At 36.3% G+C, this 24,636-nt stretch overlaps 1 protein-coding gene across 2 annotated transcripts in view; it reads right to left on the bottom strand.

Moving 5' to 3' along the window:
• The window catches only part of CFTR (CF transmembrane conductance regulator), a 165,883-nt gene that overhangs the window by 43,964 nt on the left and 97,283 nt on the right, over positions 1-24,636 (bottom strand). For both annotated transcript variants that reach the window (XM_046670741.1, XM_046670742.1), the window contains 7 exons: positions 23,816-23,944; positions 16,616-16,653; positions 15,904-16,154; positions 11,983-12,062; positions 7,069-7,219; positions 5,929-6,156; positions 3,087-3,187 (listed from right to left, as the gene is read on the bottom strand). In XM_046670741.1, coding sequence (XP_046526697.1) covers positions 3,087-3,187; positions 5,929-6,156; positions 7,069-7,219; positions 11,983-12,062; positions 15,904-16,154; positions 16,616-16,653; positions 23,816-23,944 — 978 coding nt within the window. The remainder of the gene's footprint in view (positions 1-3,086; positions 3,188-5,928; positions 6,157-7,068; positions 7,220-11,982; positions 12,063-15,903; positions 16,155-16,615; positions 16,654-23,815; positions 23,945-24,636) is intronic.

The following is a 24,636-nucleotide window of genomic DNA, read 5'->3' as shown; positions in this document are numbered from 1 at the left end:
GAGAATAAAAAATTTATTAGAAAATGTAATAAAAGAATTGTTGGCCACTTTGAGGACCGATATTTGAGATGTGAGTCAGTCATAAATACATAGTGACTTGAGGTAGCAATGAGGAAGTGTTATCATCCAAATATTACCTTTACTGGTTGAAAGCTAATGAAAGCTAGGCACCTGGGTGTAAGCAATGGATGAGCGGTAAAAGAAAAGTCATTGCCATTTTTATAACTTCATAGTTCTGTTAATGTTTGACTCTGTGTAAAATTAGGCCAGATGGGTAAATGAAATATTCTTTCTAAGTCTAAAGACATTTTTTTCCTCTGAGTAGCTCTGCACTGAAAAGCTAAAAGTGTGTGCAAACAAAACACTCTCTTATTTTAAATTCAGATCTAAATTCAGTTAACAAATCAGCAAAGTAAAATAAGAATACATTGAGTTTTTACTCCAGAGGTCACAAGAACCTTTCTTGTTAACATCATATAAATGTGATGGGCATAGCTATCTTCCCTCCTGCTCTCAACACATGCCAGGTGAAAATAAAAACATTACTGTATAACTTTAGCAATTACATGGGTGAAAGCAGTATGATGGGAATTAATAACTAGATAAATGCCCACAAAGGCCCAGGAAAGACCACTTATGCTATTTGGCAGGGAAATGAAAACTAACATGATCACTTTGATAGTCAAACAAAAGAACACGACTTTTTAAAATGAGATCAAATGCAAATATTGATACTTTTCATACAATGTATTACAACATAATAGTTCTTTGCAAGGATCTTTTTACATCAAAAGATGAAAGACACAATGTCAAAGCACAGGTCACAAAGCCCAGGATACCCATGTGAAAAACTAGAGAAGTAAAAATACCTTAAAGAAACTTTAATGGGACTAGAGATACAGAATAGAAATGTACCAAACAAAGATTTTGACATCGGTGTGTAGAGGCTGTTACATAAACAGGAAATTAATATGTCAAAGAGAAAAGAATCATGCATATACAAGGTAAAGAGATGTTTTTAGATAAAAAAGATATGAAGCACATGAGGATTTTAATTGCAAAGTCAAACTTGTAGAAAGTTTGAACCAAGAATTAAATAAATGCAAGCACAATATTTATTTACTATTCTCCTGCTATTTTCTGACACAAACATTTTTAAATAAGTACATACATTTATCAGACTCAACCCCAAGAGCTAAGTGAGGAGATGAACGGAGTCACTAAGGGAAGCTGGTCAAACTCAAAAAATAATGTTAAAGGAAAAGAGAGAATATATTAAACTACTATAAATCATGTTAAGGTTAAATTACATTTCAATAAATTATTAAAACACTTTGATTAAATAAAATATTAAGACTTATGGGCAAGAAGAAGGCATTAAAGTTTTGGTTTTGCCCTAGAGATATTTTTTATAATGATATGTGTTCCGACAAAAATTGGTTATACAAATTTCACAGCTGAATGAAAGTGTGCACTTTGAGAACATGTGAACTGTCTCAGAAAGTGGGAAAAGAATTTAAGCAAAAAGTGTAATAAGAGTGTGGTACAGTCTTTTCAACTTGGGCTTCTAGACTCCCCACAAATCCAGTAAAGGGTGACCGATTTTAAATACAGTACTCCAGATAGACTAACAGAAATTGATGATGATGCTATCTAGTCCAACTAGACAGTCTGATTGAAAATTATGTACTTGTTTTTTTAAATAAAAGTGGGAAATCTGCCTTGCTTCCTTTTATCTCTCACTCTTGCTGCCATGGGATTTGTGCCCTGACACAGTGTTAGCTCACATACGTTACTGCAGGTTCCGCATTCTAGGAAACCAAGATAAGAGAAACAACAAAACCAAAATGTGGTCTTTGTACAGACCAATGAGGCACACAAACGCGAGGCAATATTTGTCAAGTAAAAAGAGAGGAGACGATGATAAACACTCTAGGAATGAGAAAGGAGCTATCACTAAAGACTGGAAATTTTAAAAATAAGAAAAAACATTATGAAAAATGTAATGCTGATAAGTTTGAAAACCCAAGATAGGGAAAGAGTTCTTAAACAAGATACCAAAAACACAAAACATAAAGGAAAAGATTAATAAATTTAACTCCGTTAAACTTAAAAGCTTCTTTTCCTCAAAGACACTATAAGCCCGGCCACTGACTGGAGGATCATGTTTGAAATGTGTGGAACTCACAATTGATCCATAATTTACAAACTCCTACAAATCAATTAAGAAAAAAACCCCAGTGTACTTGAAAAACGGGCAATCAACATGAAGAAGCAATTAACAGAAGAGGAAACCAAAATGGCCAAAAAATATGTATTAAGCTGCCCCATCTCCTTACTAATCACTTCCCATCCATCAGATTGCCAAAATTAAAATGTCTAAAGCCAGCCCTGATGGCCCAGTGGTTAAAGTTTGGCATGCTCCACTCCAGCGGCCCAGGTTCAGTTCCTGGGCACAGAACCACACCACTTGTCTGTCAGTAGCCGTGCTGTGGCAGCAGCTCACATAGAAGAACTAGAAGGACTTACAACTAGAGTATACAACTATGCACTGAGGCTTTGGAGAGGGAAAAAAAAGAAGGAAGATTGGCAACAGATGTTAGCCCAGGGTGAATCTTTCCCAGAAAAATAAAAAAGAACTTTATCCAGCTTAAAAAAAAATTTAAAAAGTCTGACACTATCAAGTGTTGCTGAAGCTATGGGCCTACGAGAATTCTTATACGCTCCTGATGGGAGTACCAATAGATACAAAGGATTTCAGAGCAATTTGGCACCATCTAGTAAAGTTGAATGTGGGTGAATTCTATGACCCAGCAATATCACTCCTGGGTATCTGTCCTAGGAAAATCCTGGGCAAGAAGACTGTGCAATAAGGTTCGCTGCAGCACTAGATCTTGATTGTGGCTATCTATGCAGAGGAAAGAAGAGATGTGGGTTTAATGAGAGATACATAGCAGCCTTCAATTTATCTCTAACGTTTCATTTCTTAAGCTGGAGCTTGGCTATTTGGTTGTCCCTCGTTAACTACACTTTTTGGTTTGTCTGAATTTTTTCACAAAAGTTAAAAAATAATAATAATTACTTACCAAGCTATCTACATCTATGCTGGAGTTCACAGCCCACTGCAACGTACTCATGATATTCATGGCTAAAGTTAGAATAATACCAACTGTGCCTTCTCCTTCGCCTACAGGGGGAAAAAAACATATGAGCAAACTTTATGTTATCTCCGTCCTCTGTGAACCAGTTTATTTACACCTCTCCTGGGGCATATACCATATTCAAGTCACATTTCAATTTTGTGCCAATTTTAACCTTCTTTCAGTTCACCACAGCCTCTACCACTAGTAATAACGCCCTGAATATAGTAAGTATTCAACCACCATTTTAAACCAGAGTGTTTGAATATTAGGAAAGAGTTGCCCTTTTTAAAGGTGTTTCAGATATTTAAAGGGCTGTTGGTATTGAGTAAATACCATGTTTATCTCTTCTACTATTACTCTGTAGGTAATAATACCCTCAAAGACTACACTGGACAAGAAGTCCTGTGTCTGGATGAGTTCCTCCACAAAGAAGTCAAAAGCAGGAGAAAGGTGTGTTGGAGCAGCACCCAGAAGATGCTTAGATGTGCTTCATGCCTTGGCATGGAGGATTTCTCTGCTAATCAGATATTGAGGGAAGAAAGTGGACTTAAAGTTTGAAAGGGAAGTCAGAACTCCCGGGTCTGCCATTTGGAAAGACAGACTGCCCTTTATGTTAAAAGAATTAAAAAATGACTACTTCACCCAGGAAGAACAATACTTAAGTGTTTAATTAGAGTAAGTAGTTTTTCAGGGCTGGAGGGGACCACTAATAAAAATTCATCAATATTCAGTATTTATGGCCATAAAAATTTTCTAATAGGAATTCTTTGAACTTAAATTATTATAACTTTAGGTTACCAAGTCTCAGCTGGGAATCCATCTTTGCATCTGTAATGCATGATAAAATTGTCATAGGGTTCTAAAATTGGGAGAAATAATTCATTCTATTATTATTGACATTTTTGCTTCCACAATTCCTCTAACAGAAGACAAGCCATAGACAGCAGGTATGTGCTTTTAGTACTAAATCATTTATTCTAAATGTAAGATTTATCCAGGCTCCCAATATACTACTCATTCTGAAGCTTAAGATGAGAGAAAGATAAAATTTTAATAATAACAATAATAAGTAATAGAAGATTTATGGGTATTTACTATGGACCAGGAATTATGCTAAGTGTTTTGCACAAATTGTCACACTTAATACTCACCACAAATCTATGGGATAGGTACTATGATTATGTCTATTTACACATGTGGAAAATGAGGGTCTTTGAGAAGTTAAGTGTATGAGTGAATATGGCTGAAGGCCAGTAGAGGCAGGGTCAATATTGGCTGCGTGACTAACATTCACTCTGGTTGGGCACCTGATCAGGTTGATAAGTCCTGAGCTAGGCTGATTGTTAAATGCTTTGACTATCACCCCTGGTAAATCGGGACTTAATCAGATCCTTAACCTTATGTTACAGCATATGATATATTGGTTTGAATTCATTGTTCACAAATCTTTGTTCATTTGGCCCTCTTTGATCCTATTTCAAACAACTTAAAGAAAAAAAATTTAAATTCTGAACTTAAGAAGAAACAATTTTTTTCAAGTTGCCCCAAATTACTGTACTGCTAAGGATTTAGTTCATTTGCCTGCCCTCTTATATCCCTCTCATAGAGTCATTTCCCTCTGCCCTAGCTGAAAGCACAACGGATGTGGGGAACCTGCGACCCTCATAGCAGCTGCATGGGTTGCAAGTGCACTCCCGAGCCACAATAAGCTTATTTTCCGTTCTCTCCAGGACTGTGTAATTGGACAGAGGAACTCAGCTGTTAATTCAAGGGGCTGAATAAAGAGGCCATACAAAGTCACTGTGGCACAGCCCTGGTACACCAGGGGAACTAGTCTTTAGAGAGAGTGAAATGAATGAAGCAGCCACAGAAAGGAATGGACACGGGCCTCAATCTGGCCTCAAGAGATGGGAAGAAGAGTAGAGTCGCACTCTCCACACCTATTCCACGTCCTCTGGAAGCCCAGCATGCCTCCTACGCTGGGTCCCCACAAGGCACGCCTGTAACTCCAACATGTGTTTCATTTGGTTAGAGCAGGATTCTATTTTTAAAATCAAACGATCCCTCAGATTTGGCAGTTGCTCTGAATCTTTGTCCACTGTCACATATGTAACATATTTCAACACTTCTTATAGCTCGGTAGCTCAACTTTTTAAATTGGGAGAGTTTACTTGTCTACATAGATTTTCATTTTACTTATGATGAAATGTTTTGTGTTTTTCACCCAAAGATCCTAAAATTCAGGACATTTGTATTTGAAATATATGGCACTTTTCTCTAAATTATTTCACTTCTACAGCAGTTTTTCATTATGCAAAATTCCCATTAGGATGACGAATTGCACCAACTGCTAGTTAGAAGAACATAACTTACCAGGAATGGGGATTTTGTGTGTTTAAGTGTGTAAATGTAGATGTTTCTTCTCCACTATTCAGAGAGCTCTTTAATAAAGAGATCTATTATTTTTAAAGCCCGGATCATTTACCAATATGAGAGTCAAGAGACGACTTTTTCCTTTCAATCAGATTGGTTATCTGATACTCTCTGTGTCTCCGTTTTTCAAACTGTACCTCAGGGATAATACTACAGATAGCTCTAATTTGACAGTAAAACAACAGAAATACAAGGAAATCATTTGTTAAACACAGAATGAAAAAATTTCATGATTAATAAACTCCCAAAAAATCTGTTTAAAGATAAAATTTGTAACCTGTAAGAAGGTAGCATTTTATTGGTTGACAAAGTTTTACATTAAATGCTTAAATAGTTAATGAGTTCATAGTACCTGTTGTTAAGATGGAAATAAAGGTAACAGCAATAAAGAAGATGACAAAAATCATTTCTATTCTCATTTGGAACCAACGCAGTGTTGACAGGTACAAGAACCAGTTGGCAGTATGTAAATTCAGAGCTTTGTGGAACAGAGTTTCAAAGTAAGGCTGACGGCCGAAGGCACGAAGTGTCCATAGTCCTTTTAAGCTTGTAACAAGATGAGTGAAGATTGGACTCCTGCCTGTGAGATATTCCCACGAAGACAATGCAAATCATATAAATACATAATGCAAATTCTTACTACCACGTATCTTAAAAAGCTTAGTGTAAAGAGAAATCAAACAACACATGTCATTTGTTAGAGAGGTTCTTCATTCTGGTGCCATACTTTGCACAGATGAAATTTGTCACTTTTTTAACGAGTTACCCTTCTTTTTCACTCAGCTACCATGTACGGGAACTTGTTATAAAATCACTGCCATTATTGATTCACTTTCCTTGGCTACCGCTGGGCATTGTTTTTCTGGCTAATCCTAAATTAATCACTGCTGAGAGAAAATGTTTTTCTTTTAAAACAATTTATTCAAGGTCTCAATTAAAAAAGTTTATGTAACTTAATTTAGCAAATAACCTTCAATGCAGAAATGCACTGGAAATTTATCCCCTGAAAATGCACCCACACCAAGGCTGGTACCGAAAAATGGGCTTCCCACACAGCCCAAGCAGTGTTTGGGGGCACAAAAAAAGGCGGACCCCTGGAGAGAAAGCAAGAGTGTCTGAAAACAAGTCAGAGGGAAGACTTTTGTCCAGTATCATTTGGGAACCCTGACAAACCTTCAGTAACAGTAGCATGATCATTTTTAAGTTTAACTTATATAAGTAAATTATAAATGAATATCCTATACACTAACACTGGTAAAAGTCTTTACACTTGTTTTAAAACCAAAATGAAGTCAAATGTTCATAAATTAACAAAAATAAATATGTGGTTTTGTACTTTACTGTTTCCTTTTATATGCACACATTTTAAAAAGTCATTGTTATATAAGGCAAGAGCTTACAAGGGGGAAAAATTGGAAAAGCAGATTAATACTAATCACAAATAGCTCTTGTGGATATTTTTCAAGGTGAGCATTCCCATTCAGTGTCATACCTTCAGATTCCAGTTGTTTGAGTTGCTGTGAAGTGTGGAGGAAGTAGGCCCTCAATATAATGAAAGCAGCTATCACTGGCACTGTTGCTAGGAAGATGTAGGGTTGTAAAACCGAGACTACGGCCACAGCTCCAATCACAATTAATAACAACTGTAGAGTCAAAGAAAACACCTTGGTGAGTAAACGTTTTCACACTGCAAAGGGGACAAGGTACATCAGCTACATATTTCTAACTAAGCTCTTCACACTCTGTTTCATTCTCTTTTTTTTTGAGGAAGATTAGCCCTGAGTTAACACCTACTGCCAATCCTCCTCTTTTTGCTGAGGAAGACTGGCCCTGAGCTAACATCCGTGCCCATTCTCCTCCACTTTAGATGTGGGATGCCTACTACAGCATGGCTTGCCAAGCGGTGCCATGTCTGCACCTGGGATCAGAACCTGTGAACCCCGGGTCACCGAAGCAGAACGTGCACATTTAACCACTGCGCCACCGGGCCTGCCCCGGTTTCATTCTTAATAAGGAGCAAGTATCTTCCTACTAGGAGGGAGACACTTTTTTCATAAGTTCTATGAATATTCAAAAAATTATTTAGGTCACTCAGTATAACATTTTGAAATTTCAAAAACATGGTGATTTCTGATCTCAGAATATTCTCATTCTCCACACACTTTAAAGTGTTGTTTGATAAATAAATTTTAAATGAATATGATTTCTTTCTAGCCTGGCCCTCTTTTAAAGTACACTTTCATTCTGAGATAATTTTAGTAGGAATGTGAAATTTTAGGATTTATGTTGTTTAGACAATTTCTGAAAATTGGGCATCATCTTGGAAACTTTTGAATCAGAAAGACCTGGTGTAACCGTAGGCTTGGTCATTTAGGCAAGCTACTTAACTTCTCTGAACCTAGTTTCGTCACGTTTAAGATTGAAAAAAATTGTACTTAATAAATTTTACTCCCCTCCCAACAATCTTGTTCCCATTCCTTGAAATAACTGGAGAAAATCTAAGGGTTCAAAAAATTTTTTTTGGAAACGGCTGATTTAATTTGAAGTTAGGCAACTTTTTCTATCTCATATGTTGTCAAAATGTTGACTGAATTTTGTGTTTCAGTCAAGCCCACCCATCGCAGATCTCTCTTCACATTATCCACCAAAAAATGGATCCCTGTTGGCAGTCTCAGAAACAAGCTAACCATATTGATGTTGTTCAGGATCAAATTAAAGGCTTAAATTCTATATTTCTGTGTGACATAAATCGAGACATTTTAAAAAGAAAAAAATGTATGCTAATGTTTGCTCCAAAATAACTTATTTGAATAAAGTATAAATAAAGTAATTGTCAGCAACAAGGGTTGAAAAACAAACCTATTGTAACATCCTATTTTTTATATATATGTATATAACAACCTATTATAACATCCATATGATCAGGGAGCCAGCTCTCTACCAGTTTCCTTGGGTCACATGTGTATTTTCCAGCTGATGCAGTGAAACACAGAGCATTTTGGTCAGTGGGAGTGGAGACCAGGTATAGCTAAGGTCTGCATAAATCTTGTTTGAACAGGTTGTTATTTTCATCTAAAACCTTAGATGATCATATCTCGGTGATACTTTTCTAAGGGAAAATGCCTTTAGGTCTCCAATCATCAGATTTTGTAATATCAGCCCCTCACTCATTTGACGAATATGCAGATGAATCTTTGCTGTGCCAGACAACGGACTAAGTACATATGATGGCTCAATAATCTCAGGAAAGTCTTCCCTATTCCTTTCTTGTCCTACAAGTGCCACCAGTAAAAAGAGAAAGCGCCAAACTCCCCAAATGTTTTTTGAATGATTGTTGATATGGTCCAGATTCTTAGGAAAGAAACGGGAACTGTATTATGATAGAATAGTTGGGATTGGGTAGTCAACAGGCCAAGATATCACACTGGGCTCTAGAAGAGCAGAAAAAAGTGGGGACATTTGGAAGTGATGAAACATTCATGAAAGAGACTTCCAGCAATTATAACCATCCAGAAGATAGCCCAAATCAAAAAATAAGTGAAAAATAAGTCTAACCTTTGAGGAAAATAATTCTCTTTGCTCCATAAGATGCCATCCTTAGGCACTGAGGTCAGAACTTAATAATTTAGTACTGTATACAAAATTAAAGGCACTGGTTTAATGTATTTGATATTCTAATTACACAAAGAAGCCTTAAATTCTATCCTAGTTTTTAATTCACACTGGATTAGAAACAAGTCGTTTCAGATCAGGTGAATTAGCGAGAGGACAACAAAACGAATAATTAAATAGAAGGACTTCAGGACAAGACAAAAATGTGAGCACAGACTTCTAATTCTCATTCATCCTTATCGAAATCCTAAACTTCCTCAGGAAAAAAAAAAATCAATGGAACATAAAAACTAGCAGGCACCATCCATCCATGTTCCTAGAAAGTGAGCAGCACATTTTCAGCCACCAAAGCAGCACAAAATACCTTTTCAGAACCATGCAATGAACACCAGATTTGAAATTTAATTCATAAATGATAGTGAGTCTTTGAGAATTTTTAAGCAAGGGATTGAGATTAACAGAATGAATGTGGGAAAAAAGATGTGAAAGACACAGCAGAGATCAAAGTAACTGAACTCAGCGCGTAATCGTATATTAGGAGAAGAGAGAAGCAATCCAAAAAAACTTAAAGGTTTTGAGGAGGAGAATAGAAGGTTTTGATATTTTAAAATATGTAAGCTTTTGTTTCATGAAAAAAACTATTCTCCCAGACATGGAGATAAGTAGGATTCTAGGATATAGTTTTTTTCCATTTGGCTTCAAGATAAAGTTTCTCCTGCATGGTTCACTTCCAGTGTGTCAGTCTGAGCATATAACTTTAAGACTGAAAGGGACCAGCACCAGATTTATTTTCCCCATTTTCCATGTTAGAAACTTGAGACCCTTAGAGGTTGTCTTGCTCAAGGTAAAATAAATAGTGGTATCTGCAAAACAGAACCCAGATCTTTCGTTTTCATTACGTAATGTTCCAACTCAGAAAGCAAATTTGCCAAAACATTATCAAATGTTAGGAAACAGAGTAAATAGAAATGAAGTTTTTGAAAAAAGGAAGTTTACAAGTGTGCCATATTCTATGTAAAAGATCTGTTCCTGAAATATTGTGACTGGAATGAAATTTCATTAAGCTGAACATAATTAAGTAAAACGAGAGGAGCTCACAATTTAAAGGATCCCTGTGATGAATTTTTTACAAAATCAAAATTAATTGGATTTTTACTGTATCAGATTGTTATGTATTATGCTTTCTTAATGTGAGACCCTTTTATAAATAAAATAGGGAAACTAAAATAAAAGTCCCCTGCCCGATCACTTGGGAAGCAACAACTAACAAATCCCAATAACATTAGAAGCTGAGCAGAAACTATTCAAACTGCCATAAGAGAAAGGACTGGAGAGCCATCACATATGTCAAAAAGTGTTGATTTACAAAATAAATATTTAAAAATTAGCTCTCCCAGAGACTGAAGTGAGCCTTACCCTGATTCAGAAAATACTCAGTAGACTAAAAAGTAGGAAAAAAATTATCAAGGGCCACCATTTGTGAATCCTTTTTAATCATATCAAGATGTCCGTGTTCCAGTTTGTACCTGATTTGATAATATCACATTTGGAACCAGTCATTTACACTCCTTGAACGAGGAACAAATGTCCAGTGCTTAAGGAAAGACCCAGGATACGCTCCTTCAAACGCGTGAACCCAAAGCGTCAAAGAATTCCAGCAGCTGCTGCTGACTTACATCCCTAAACAGAGCAACTGAAGGAAATCCCAAATGCTAAAGTTCACTGGGAACACTTCGTGCATTTGATTGTGCCAGTCCCTTCAGAGGAGGCAAACTGACAGTCTGGGTTTTCTGTACCTGCCAATGTCGGTTGTGTATATACACAAATGTAGTGGCCCTTATTTTGTTTCATAGGTTCTCTCAAATAAAGTATTATTATTTGGCGGGGGGTGGGGGGTGAAAGGGCGTGGGAGGAAAGAATGACTCATCCTAAGATGGGCAGCATCCTGTTTTAACTTGTCTCTCCAAGGATATCACTGAGACTGTGGCATTTGCTCTCTGAAGCTTGCCCTAAGCCAGACAGGAAGCTGTTTTCAAACCTGGTCCAAGAGCCAAGGTCTTTAACTCCCAACACTCCTTAAGTCCTGTCATTTGTGGAGTCCTAATGCGGTACCCTCTAGGTCACCTTCATCTCCATCCCCTCCTTTGCTTCTCTACTCTCACCACCAGTCAATCACCCTACCGCAGGGATATATGCTCAGAGCCAGGCTTCTCTGGAGGCCTCTTCAGACCTGTCACCCACGGGTAGTCCTCACTAGGCCTGAATTCTTCTTTCCGCTCTCACGTGCTTGAAAACGTATCTGTCCTTCTGTTCCTGCATTATGGTCCGTACTGTGAGGCTGCTGGCTAGCTAATCTGTGCCAAAGTCTTCAGGGGTGAGACTGCCTTAAACTGTAGTCCCCAGGGTAATCAGTCTTCATTTAACATGGGCCCTTTGAGGGTAGGTAAACTTCCATCAAATAGTAATGTCAATGTCAAAAACGTCATACTTCACGGACAGTGATTTGGGGGAAGATGGTCTTTTTATCCCTCTAAAATCACTCCCAACTAGACAGTTATTACATCTAAATGCAGAATTGCCTTGGGAACAGGTCAGGTAAATAATCTGACATCACTGAATTTATTAAATTTATGCCTATTTTGAAGACTTTTAATATTGGCAAAATTCATACAACAGATAGGACTTCAACTCTTAACCAATTGAAAAATTAGCAAAAACACATTAACATCTTTTTCTAATTATTAAAAAAGTAGGACAAATTCAAAGATACTTAATAATACTTATTTCTACAAACCTGGATGAAGTCAAATATGGTCAGAGGCAGAAGATCATCCAAAATTGCCATATCTTTGGAGAATCTATTGAGAATCCCACCTAAAATATAAAGGAAGATAAATTGCTCAAAAACCTTAAATCTTAAATAATCTCAGAAAGTAATCTCAAAAAGACATATCAATATTTGATCAATTTGGATCATAGCAGAAGCATTCAAAACTCAAATAAGAATTAGCAGGTAATCAGATAAATAAGGACTTAGAAAATTTTAGAGTTGTACAAAGATTCTAAGTAACCATGTGTTCAAGTCATTGTCTCTCACTTTTAAACCTTTATAAAATATAGACTGCTGTAAGATTCAGGCAAAAACCAATGTCTTCAATAGAGCCCTTATCACAAATTTTGTCAGGAATGGCACTCCTCCTCCTACTACAATCTCCCACTTGCAAGCCTGAGGTCAGTGATAACTTCTTGGACCCACTATCATCATGCCCCTACATCTGTATTCCACAACATACAGCTCTCCCTCTCCTCTGGCTGGCACACCCTTCAGCACCTCTGCAGAAACCACAGCTGCTCTGAACCCCTGCCTGCCCACCATGTGGCCCTCCTTCGCCATGTTCTCTCTTTCTACTCTCTTCACTGGCAATCTAAGCCTCAGCCTATCTTCTAAATTCCAGATTCACATTTATAAGTCTGATCATTTTTTCCTTCAATGAAAAGAAGTGATATGCAAAGTATCTACTATGTGCCAGGCACAATGCTAGGCACTGAGATAACAGAGATGAATAAGACATGCTCCTTGCCCCTTAGGAATTGATTGTCTAGGGGGGAGTTAAACATATAATTAGATAAAATATAACATAATAATGTACAAACAAAGTGACATTGAATCTTATCATTCACCTCCCCATTAACTGCAGGATAAAGTCCAAAATTCTTAGTTTAATATTTAATGCCTTCTATAATTTGACCTTAAGCCACCTAGCTAGTACAAGCTTCCTCTACTCAAACAATCTGTTTCAGTTAAATTGGTCTATTCCTTAAATATATTCTACACTCTCCTACCTCCCTGCCTTTTCCAAGTGGTTCTCTCTGCCTGAAAAGCCTTTCCTCTTGTCTCTACTTGTCAAAATCAACGTCTTCTTCCTGGCCCAACTCAAATGCCCCTCCTACAAGGAAGCCTCAATGTTTGTACCAGCTGGAATTAATCCCTTCCTCCACTGGACACACTTAATACCTTTAAGACATCTTGTCAGCACCTCTGTGTTATAATGACTATCTCCATGTCTTATGTCATAGTCTCTTACTTACATGTCTTATCTCTTTTTCTAGACTGTAAATTGCTAGAAGTCAACAGGCCCATGCCACATTTACTTTGTAACACTCACAGCCCTCAGCAAAAAGCCTTACATGTAGGAATTAGTCAATACATATTTACTGACTTAAGGCACTATCATTAGCCTTTATAAATACTATGTTCTTTAGCATACTTAATTAAACATATTTATATATCTTTCCATAAATAAACCAAACATTGAAAAACATTAGCCTATGGTATTTATAAATACTGTTTAGAAAATGAAAGTCCACTCTAGTGAAAAAAATATCATTCTGGTGCTTATTATAGTTCAAATGGTAGTATTCTGTCAAAATAGGCATTCACACTTTCATTCTTTCAACACACTTTACTGAGCACCTACTATGTGTCTGTGCATCTTAAGGTCATTTAAATAGTGACATCAGAAAATCAGGCAAGGAGAAAATTAAGGTCAATATACAATGGCAAAAAGGCACACCTGGGAGAAACTGAAGCGTACATACAAGGCAAGGAAGCATTGGCTGTTGCCAAGTATAGCAGGGAACATCTAGGCAACATGAGAACGAACGAACCACAAATCAGCAATAGCAATGGCTTTTAAAAGAAGGCAGAATCTTTGCTTACAGAAATTAGGGGTGGGAGTAGGGTGGGAAAAGGACATATAGACGTAAGAGCATCTTGCTATTTCAGTTCTCAGGAGCATAAATGAGGAGGAATGCAAAAAAGAGAGATGTATCAGAATCATCCTACAAAGTGGATTAAAGTTTGCAAAGTAAGATGAATGAGAAAATGAATAGTAACTATTTAAACACGAAATAGAGAAGGTTCCAAACCAACTGTGAGCAGTGTTTAGGGAAAGAGGAGTTCTGAAAAGTGAAGAGGTGGAATGGAAAGTGCACCCTGCCCATGGGAACAACACCCCACAGAAGGGAACAATGGGGAACTAACACTTATTTCACGTTGACTGTGTGACAGGCAAGTAGATCGCCTTGTTTCTGTCTCACAATGGTCCTCTGAGATAAGCATCCCTTTTCCTATTTTACAGACGAGGAGACAAGGCTCAGAAGATTAATCCGCCCATGATCATCACCCTTATGGGGCCAAGGCAGTCCTCAAACAATGCCTGTACTCTTTCATCATATCTCATTGCCCATTTCTGACTGAAGGAAACTTGGACGAATCTACCTTCTCTGGTCCTAAGTTTTCTCATAAAAAATGAAATCACAGGATCAAGGTACTTTGACACTCCCTTTTAGGTCTAAAATTTTGTAGCTCTGAAACAGAGGACTGTGATGTGTATATCCAAATGAGGCAAGGTTTTGGTGACACACAAGAGCTTCAGAATAAATATAAACAAGATCTTCCTGAATACTAACCCTGAAATTTTGTCACTCAGAAAAAAATGACGGGCATTTCTTATCTTCACATTTCTAGATATAAATCACTCTAAAAATCTCAATCTTGGAACTTATTCTTTGCTTTATAATCAAATGTTTTTGTATCTACCTCCTCTCCCTTGTCTGTGAATTCTTCCAGGGCAAGAACTGTGCCTTATTCAACTTTTCATACTAGCCCCTGGTTTAATGCCACACAAAGCAAGTGCTCAACAGGTTGCTGTAAGAATAAAACCTGGCGGATTCCTTATTAACTTCAGATTCTTTAAATGCAAATTTGTCTAAAGGGAAATCGATAGAATTGATTACTTTAAAGTACCTCATTGTCCTCAGTTTCTTAAATCTTGGGCCCTTTACATCACTACTGTTACTTTCTGTGACTTTGTTTATTTTTATTGAAGTATAATTGACAAATAAAGTTGTAAGACATTTAATAAGTGTACAATGTGATGATCTATGTATACATTGTGAAAGGATTCCTCTCATCAAGTTAATTAACACATCCATCATCTTTCATATTTACCTTTTTTTTTTTTGGTGAAAACATTTAAGTTTTATTCTCTTTGCAAATTTCAATGATAAAATACAGTGTTATCAACAATAATCACCATGCCATACATTAGATTCTCAGATCTTACTTATCTTATAACTGAAAGCTTATACTCTTTTACCAACCTCTATGATGGTGTCAAAAATACTTTTAAAATACATTTGGATTTCCTGCTACCCCCCCCGAAAAAAGAAAAGAAAACCCTGAAATGAATTTATATCATCATCTTTAAACAGTTACATGAAACTAGATTATTCTACTCCATCAAAAGACTTTATCAGTAAAAGAATTTTATATTTTCCTTGATCACTTCAAATCTTCCCCTTTTTTGAACAACACTACACATTGGTAAGAAGATGCCTGGAAGGGAGCTAGACCAAATATCTGAAGAGAGAAGGGCAACTGACCCAGAAAGGCCTGCTTCTGCTGCTACAGTCCTGTCAGCATCACGTTCTAACAAACTGAGCTACTCTAATTAACCGATAAAGAATGTATGGAACAACCATATCTGAAGGTCTATGGTATCTGAGACATGTACCTCCAGTCATAAGGAAGCTCAACAAAGGGCAGATGCCTCCATGCAAAAGCCAACGCTACTACTAGAAAACCAACCAAATCACAGGTCTTTTTGAGGGTGGATCAGCAGTTTCATTTTGTGTATACTTAGTCAAGTACCTGCTTTCAACGTATTAAGTGTTGACATAGGTGCTTGAAGAACAGAGTGTAACATTTTGTGGTGTAAAATTTTCGACACTGTGATTAGAGTATGCACCAGTGGTAAACCTCTGAAGAGGCCCAGAGCTAGCAAAGTGTCGGCTACTCCCACGTAAATGTAAAAAACATAATACGAGCTGGTGCTGGTGATGATCACTGCAAAGCTGTTATTTGCACCCTTTGTACTATTCCCGCTGTCTTGAGGCGGTGTTCTGGAAAGCAAAAGGAAGACTGTTATTTGGCAACCAAACTTTCCTACTAGATTTCCAAAACACATAAATGAAACTCAATTTGAATCTAAAGAAGCACAACACATTTCACTAGCAGAGTTCATGCCATTAGTCTCAAGGATTTACTATTGCAAGAAAGCAGATTAAGTTTTTCACCATTGAAATAGATAAAACGGACCCTTATTAAATACTCAGAGCAAATACGAAATGTACAATGCTGTTTTAAATATTTTTATGGCATTTTATGGAAACTAAACAATTAATTCCTTTAGAAGTTGGCAAAGAGCTGCAGGACTGCACATGCTCACAACTTTAAACCAAAGAGCTCGATTTTCCACTACTGTAATACTGTGGGGAAGCACAATGGGTATTACAATATTTAATAAGACCCAAATAATCAATAGAGGCAAAATACAATCCACAATAGGATACCGAATACTCACTCTTTAAGTAGCCACAATACAACCAACGAAGCAGCCACCTAGAAGAGAACAACACACAGTTGATTTTTTTCCAACATCTTTTCCTATTCTTCCTACACCCTCCTCTAATTCCACCATGACCAACATCAAAATAGACACAATTTCATTTTCCTTTGCTTTGCTCTCCTGGGTCCAGCAGCTGCAATCATTGTTCTAAGAACCATTATTTGTGGTGAGAACATCCTAAGTTAACGGAATTCAAATTTCGTTGAATTAAATACTTTGCATTTCTCTCTTTCATTCAACAGGAACTATTAATTATTGGAAAAGATGAGATTAATGTTTATGAAACTTAGTTAAAAGTTTCAACAATGTAAAAATTCACAGTTTATGAATAAACATAAGTGCACTCAGGTTAAAACATACTCCACTGGTATGAAAATTATTTTGGGTTTTCTCAAAGTGGAAACATTTGGCTGAGGGAAAAATGTTCTATACTATAACTAGACCAAAAAAATTTTTTATCAAATGTGATTTTTGTAGTTCCTTTGACATTTAAATGACCTGTACTCTGTTCTATTTCAATTTGGCATTCTATTCTCCTAAGCCCTGTGAGAAACAATCTTGTGTTGATGCCATCACAATTATACTACTAGAAATGACTGAAACTACCCAATTAGCCCAAAAATAATGTTACCAAAGAATAAAATAGAAAAAAGAACCACGAAATTGTGAGTAAAGTAATTTTGAAAAGGAACACAGCATAAAAGTTAACAGGGGACAAACAAATATGCTTGGTATAAGAAACCTATGTCTTACTTCATACTGAAATTTATCTTGATTATTTAATAATACTATATAAACTAATTTATTGATAACACAGCATTAATCAAGAAATTACATTATGAAGTCCTACACTTTAAAGGGGTGTATAAATTTTAGTTAAATTTACATATCATATAGGAAAATAATGATGAAAAATCTAAAGGTATCATCCTTACTTTCTGACTTTTTTTCACTGTATACACAGCCTCCAAGACTGTATTAATAAGAAGAAAAACTATTCTTGTTTCCTTGAAATTCAAATGACAAGAACCTCGGCAATAATCTATTTCAAAAGTCTTTGTTCCAGTACAATTGTTTTCCTATTTCCTAAGACTAATGATATTTCTCAAGAACCTAGGTAAGGGTATATTTCTGAGTCACTCTTCAGTTATTATAGTCCTCCTTTGTTCCAATTAAGAAAGTGTCAATAATACTGGCATTGCCAACATTTTCAGGATGGGAGTAAATTCCAGAAACACATATTTTATAATATTTACTATGGAACAATAACCAAAACAGTTTTCCAAAGACCTGGTCTAGTCAGTGTAATAAAAGTTATTTTCTGGCTTTTGTGGATAGAGACCACTTGTGGACAGAGACATGGAACCACCAGTCCAAACTGCTTTTATTGACCGGAAGAAAGACATTTCCAAGGACTTGACATAATGTCTTTACTAAAAATATTTGGGGCATATAGAAACAATTGAGTAAGCAAGTTTTATTGTTTCATTTCCAAAATGTTTTAAGGTTATAAAGTTCATGTAGTTTATCATAGAGTGACAGTCCTGGAAGATTAAAGAAGAAAAGCAAAAAGGTTCTTATTTGCAGTTTTTTCAGGGTTTCAAATATCACTCCATATCACATGGAAAACAGTACAGTTTAAATCAGCACTGTCCAATAGAAATTTCTACAATAATAGAAATGTTCTATATCTGCGCTGTTCAATACTGTTGCCACTTATCACGCAGCATTCGATCACTTGAAATGTGGCTAGTGTGTATGACTGAGCAACTGAATTTTAAATTTTGTTTCATTTTAATTAACGTCACTTAATTTATATGGTCATACATGGCTGGTGACTACTGTATCAGACAGAGCATGCATAGACTATAATAACTATTAGTTATATAGGGTTGTAGACAGAGAATTTATTATATGTCCATGTTGGGCATCAGGAATCTGATGATGGCATTCTCTAAGGATAGATCCATGAATGGCCAAGAAGATGATTCACAAACTTTGCAAATGGCCCTAAGATGCAAAAGAAGATGTAGCCAGGATTTAGAAGCCAGGATGAATTAGAATTACGTAGAAAATTTGTTTACATTACTTTAAAAAAATGAAGCGCAGCGGTAGAATACCATATAGATACATACAGAAAGAGAAGCCAAGTGTCTACATTTGAAAGACTTATTTGCTAAATGATTAGTACACATCTTAGGAGATGTGATGGATGAAAGGTGATCATGTATGTAGTAAAATCGAAACAGTATGGCTTCAAAAATAAGATGTGATATAGAACTAGAGCAAGAATGCATTCAGGACCTGTGAGGAACCCTCCCACAGCACAACCTGGTCAGACACAAGTCTGCTATTCACAACTAAAGAAAATAGGCCTGAAAGAGAAGAAAACTGCCAAGGGCAATGTAATAATGTAATAAGGCCGGACGTATAAAAGGCTCAAAAATGTGAATCCAAGCAAACAAGGTATAGTGGTCCAGCACCCTTTCACGAAGAGCTTTAATAGGCTACAGAGAAGACACTCCTGAATATTTCACTGTGGAATATCTGCGTAGGCCTTTAAATATGACTTAAGGTTCTCAGTGCCTTGGATATTGAGCCTAGACAACAAGAGCAATCTGTTCCAGTGATACCAGATGTCCCTACCTCCCTTCATGTCCCCATCCAATCCATTTTCACTTTATAGTAGATGGAGTGATCTTTTTAAAACATAGAAAAGATCATGTCATATCCTGGCTGAAGCCTATCAAAGGTTCCCTATTGTATTCAAAATAAAACTCAAGCTCTTTCCTACAGCCAGTGGTCCCGCGAGTCTGGTTCTTACCTATTTTTCTAACATCACCACATGCTACACGCTTCTCTCTCCAACACCTGTCCCCTCCACCCCCCATTATGCTGGCCTCCTCTCAGTTTCCGTAATTCACCAAATCCTTCTGAGACCTTTGCATTTGCCTCAGTCTTTGCAGGTGTGACTTGTCTTATCTTTCAGGTGTCAGCCAAATGTCAATCCCTCAGAAAGTCCCCCCCATCCCCTCCTGCTCTCACCTTTATCTTAGCTGCTATTTATTTCCCTCTGTGCTTATCACGTTCTGTAATCATTTCCATCAAAATGTATTGATCGCCTATGTTCTCCCTCAGAATGTGCTTCAAAAGAGCAGGGAAGAGCCATTCTTGTCCTCTTTCCCATAGTACCACTAGGCTCGGTACTATGCCTAGTACCATACCTGGTCAACAGTAGGCATTAAGTAAATCTGTATTTAATAGGTAAAGGAATGGATGGATAACAGGATACTTAAAAGTGCACTTACAAATGTCAGCAGAGAAAAAATTATATAATGATCATATAGAAAATACATTTGAAAAAGCAGGTGATGTTATGCTATGTAGGTTCAAGATAAAGAATCAAAACCAATTCATTCTACAAACTTTGGACATACACAGAATTCAGAGCTACTTCCCAAGTCACAAAATGAGATCTGTGTATAAATGAATACCTATTAAAATACTATTGACATTTTGAGTTTTTACCAAAGGAGCACAGCATAACAAATGTTCTGTTTACACTATAAACATAAGTACATCTTATATTCCATCTGTACATTCTGTTTGTTACTCACTGTATACACAGCAACACAGAATTGTGCCTGGCATATTGAAGGAACTTGAAAAATATGTGTTGAATGAGTAAATGGCTGAATGAATGGCAGGCGGTAATAGTAAAGTGACACCTTGTCATGACTTAATACACAGATTTCAAGGCTTTGCAGGTCAAATGCTCTAAAACACAGACCCATGCTAAGTAAAGCTGCCTTAAAAGAACTGCTATCAATCACTACCAGCAGTGGTAATATGAGAATATATGACATCTATTTTACTAATAATGTAAAGCCACCCAGGGATTCCTCATTAACAGAAGGGAAATCATAAAGGAATAAGACACGGCAGTTCTCTGACACATTTCTTAAAAATCACTAAATGGAATCTTTAGATATTCCAGTCAACAACAATACTCTCTGGTTGTTGGAAAAGGAATCAGGAAACTGCCTCCTAATCTATTATTTGCATTTCTTCTCTCTCTAGTCAATGACGCACTGCCAAATAGGAGCACTAGAAAGACCAACGTAATAGAGATTTTACAGCCTATAACCAAGCTGCTAATACGTAAGAACTTACTGAAGATATTGCCCTGGACTGGGAAAATGCAGACTGACTCCCTTATCAAAATTACACACCAACGATAAGTGGCAACAAACTTAATAGACCAAACTAGTTTTTTTCGGTTTAGCAATTTGAAGAAATAAAAAAGGCTAAGTATTTTATACCGTAAAAGAGAGGCAGATTGAACCTATTCTATAAAATCACAAAATCCAAATTGAAGTACACCCCTATGAAAAGTCAAAATGGATAAATCATTTTTATCAAGGAAGAAATGTATCTTAACCTTTCTTTAGTTTCTCTGATCATGATGAGTATTAGGCTCTAAACAAAGTGTAAAAGGACTAAACTATCTTCCTGGCTTAGCATCTGTACCATGACACAAAGCACCAATGAGATATTCAATGGTAATGAGAAAGGTGAACACTGGTATTAAGAAAGAAGCTTCGTCTAAAAGAAAAACTAGGTAAATTTTGATTCAAATAAGCTGACAGAACTGTGAACATCAGTGAGTGATTTGTTTAGCTGCATAACTGTGCACATAATTAAAATAATTACTATTTGTCTACTATCACCAAATTTTTGTGAATCAAAATTTTGAGAGTCAGTTAATTGGCAATGCCTCCAGGATATTGGCCAAAAAGGCTCATCATTTATTACATTATTTCTTGCCTAGAAAATGGCATTATCAATTGTTTTGTCCATTAAAAAGATAATTTTTTACAATACTTGTGAGAGCTCGACTAATAATGGGTAGTTACACAGCATTTACATTCTCTGTTGTAATTTACTTTCTAACCCAAAGACAAAGGATCACTGTCTTCTTGATTAAGTGACCTAATAATATTGTACACATGTGCAGCAGCTCAATGCTCAATTACTAATTAATTAATTAATTGTACATCATTTCAAAAGGTGTATAAGTTCAACTCTATGGAGTTGCATGGCACAAAGGTCTTGTAAATAAACATAAATCACCACCATATTCAGATAGGCCCATGTTTTCTCATGTAACTCTATAAATTGAAGACAATCAAGTAATGCAATCTTTCAATGCAGAGGTTCAAATCACTAACAATTATAAAGGGCAGGTTTGGCATTAAATGTTGCACAGAGCTGGGTTTCATTCACATTAATGTTGGTCATTTGGCATAACTGGCAAAGATTAATGAGGCAAGTTTGAAATACATTTCAATGCAATTTTTATTACTCATGTTAATCACGTTAATGTGAGAGTGTCAAATTACCCAAACCGCATATTTTCGCTAGAGCGTAAAAGGGATTATTGAAACTTTTATTATATCTCTGTTATAAACACATTCACCTCAAACTATCTTGAGCTTCATAACAATGATATGACATTAGGGATATTAATGAGAACAGCAACTAGCACCGCTCGCTGTGTGCCAAGCCCTACATTAAGGGCTTTATAATCATGATGTCTCTTAAGATGCAAAAATGACTTAGGAAGCTGGTACTATTTACAATCTTCCATTTTATAGAGGAGGAAATTGAGGCTCAGAGCGGCTAACTAACTTGCTCAGTTTCATAGTGTTAAGAAGACAGAGTTAGGTCACAGCCAGGTCAGTCTGACTCCACAGCTAACGCTGTATGCTGCATCTTGCATCAAGTCTCCATTTGGTTTATTAACTTAAAATAGTAGGAGGGCAAAAGAAGAGTTATCACGAGAACTCAAAAAACAAATGGAAACTGTTGGTTTATAGGTGAAGTAGTATGTACAACTTTTTGGCATATACCTTTAGATATTTAACATTATCTTACTTGGTCAGGGAGGATGATGACTTTTATGTAGACTTCTTAACTGAAGTTAGAAACAGTCTAACAACAGGAAAAACATGTAGTTCAAGTTTGTTTCAGTAATGTATGCATTTATACTGTCTCAGGAGAGGCAGTTCTTCACCTGGGTCATTTCTTCCCTGAAGGCAGCATGGGCCTTAATGTTATTTAGGTTGTATATTAGTGCACGTCCAGTGGTGCCCTCTGGAATAAATATCTGGAATAAATAGTCATTCACAGGCTGAATCCAATCCACAGATGTGTTTTCTTGTGCCCATATAGTGTTCATTTGTTTGTTTTTATTTAATCAACTACCCACACTCAAAAATGGGAACATTTTACAGGAAATTTTGGATTTCCACCTATCTTGATAAATAAGAAGAATTACCAAAACTGATCCGAATTCCCAAATGGCAAGTCCTTGGCTGGTACTGAGTTGCAGTTGTCCCCTTTAGACAATTGGAGGGCAAATGCCCTCCATTCAGCCTCAAAGCCACTTCACCTGCAGACATTCTCTGCCAGGTCCCTTTGGGCATTTAGGTGGCTGCTCTTGATCTAGAGAAAAACCTCATCCACCAACCAGCTTACACTGATGTGGTCTACTGTGCTGTTTGCACCTCCCCCCTTCTTTCAACATGGTGATGTGAAGGACAGCAGGGACATGGCAAAGAAACCACAATGGTGGCACTATAGACAAAAAGATTCTGTAAGCAACTGGGTAAATCTCTGAAAGGATTGTTTAAAAGGATTACTAAGCCACTAGTATATATTTATTTCATTTTGTGAAGAAATAGTCATTTATAGGTGGATTCATCATTTGCATATTTAATAATGCAACATCTAGAGTCAAATGAATTTAAAATTTACTACAGAATGATTTTCAGTGTCTAATTTCAATCCATATAAATGTATTCTACTTTGAGGTTTTGAACCTCTGTATCAAAAACTTTTCATACAGAAGATATGTGTTTAAGTGTATTTCATGTTATGTACATATGAAATAAAATATCAATAGAAAAACTATATGAAACTATATATACCACTATATGATGTAAAATTACATATACTCACGTATACTTATATTTACTTATATATGCATATATACATTTATATATGTGTGTGCATATATATGTATATATCCTTCCAAATTATTCTTAATTTAACTTTAAATCACAGTAATATTTTACAACAGAAAATTCTTACCTCAGCCAGAAAAATAACAAAACACCAAATTAACACAAAAATTAAGCTCTTGTGGATAGTAATATATCGAAGGTATGTGTTCCATGTAGTCACTGTTGGTATGCTCTCCACATCATCAAAAAAGCATTCCTGACAAAAAGAATTATGGTTATTACAATGAGACAGTACAGTCTCACACCACTGTTTTGGCTTTATTTTGAATGTGTGGCAGTAAAGGAATATTACTATTTGAAGCTAAGTGAATTTCAACACATATAAACAACGAAGAATGGCATGCATGATGTCACTCCACAGCCAGTATAATGTCCACTGCAGCAATGCAGCTTTTGAAAAAATGATAAACACTGTACTTCTTCGAAATTCTGAAAGTATACCACGGATTTAACTGTATTATTTTTGAACAATTTTACCATTTTAATGCTTAACAGTGTCACACTTTTTATCAAATAAATGGTATCATCAAACTGAAGCTTCTCAGAACTCTCCTTGATTTAACTTATTTCTTCTGGGGTCCATGTGCAGATAGAGTTTGGAATTTTGCTAGCTATAGAGGTCTTCCAATAGACCTGAAGGCCAACTCATGTTTGTACATTCCTTAGTACCTAGGATTATCTCTCTTTCCAGCTGTGACTTAAGTTACAGACTTCTAACCCTGAGTATATGCCCCTAGAAGTCTTTATTTGTCCTTTAATAGATGCATTTCTAAAATCTGAAAATGAGGAATTCCAGATATTCCAAAGGTAAAGGATAGATTTGTATCTTATGGAGTCAACAAAATTCACAGAAGCACTAGAACCTCAAAGAAGGGGTCCTATGAAATC

Source organism: Equus quagga, chromosome 8 (genome assembly GCF_021613505.1).
Source record: "Equus quagga isolate Etosha38 chromosome 8, UCLA_HA_Equagga_1.0, whole genome shotgun sequence".
Classification (NCBI taxonomy): domain Eukaryota; kingdom Metazoa; phylum Chordata; class Mammalia; order Perissodactyla; family Equidae; genus Equus; species Equus quagga.
The sequence above is the reverse complement of the archived record's forward strand: the minus strand, read 5'-3'. Positions and strand labels throughout refer to the sequence as shown.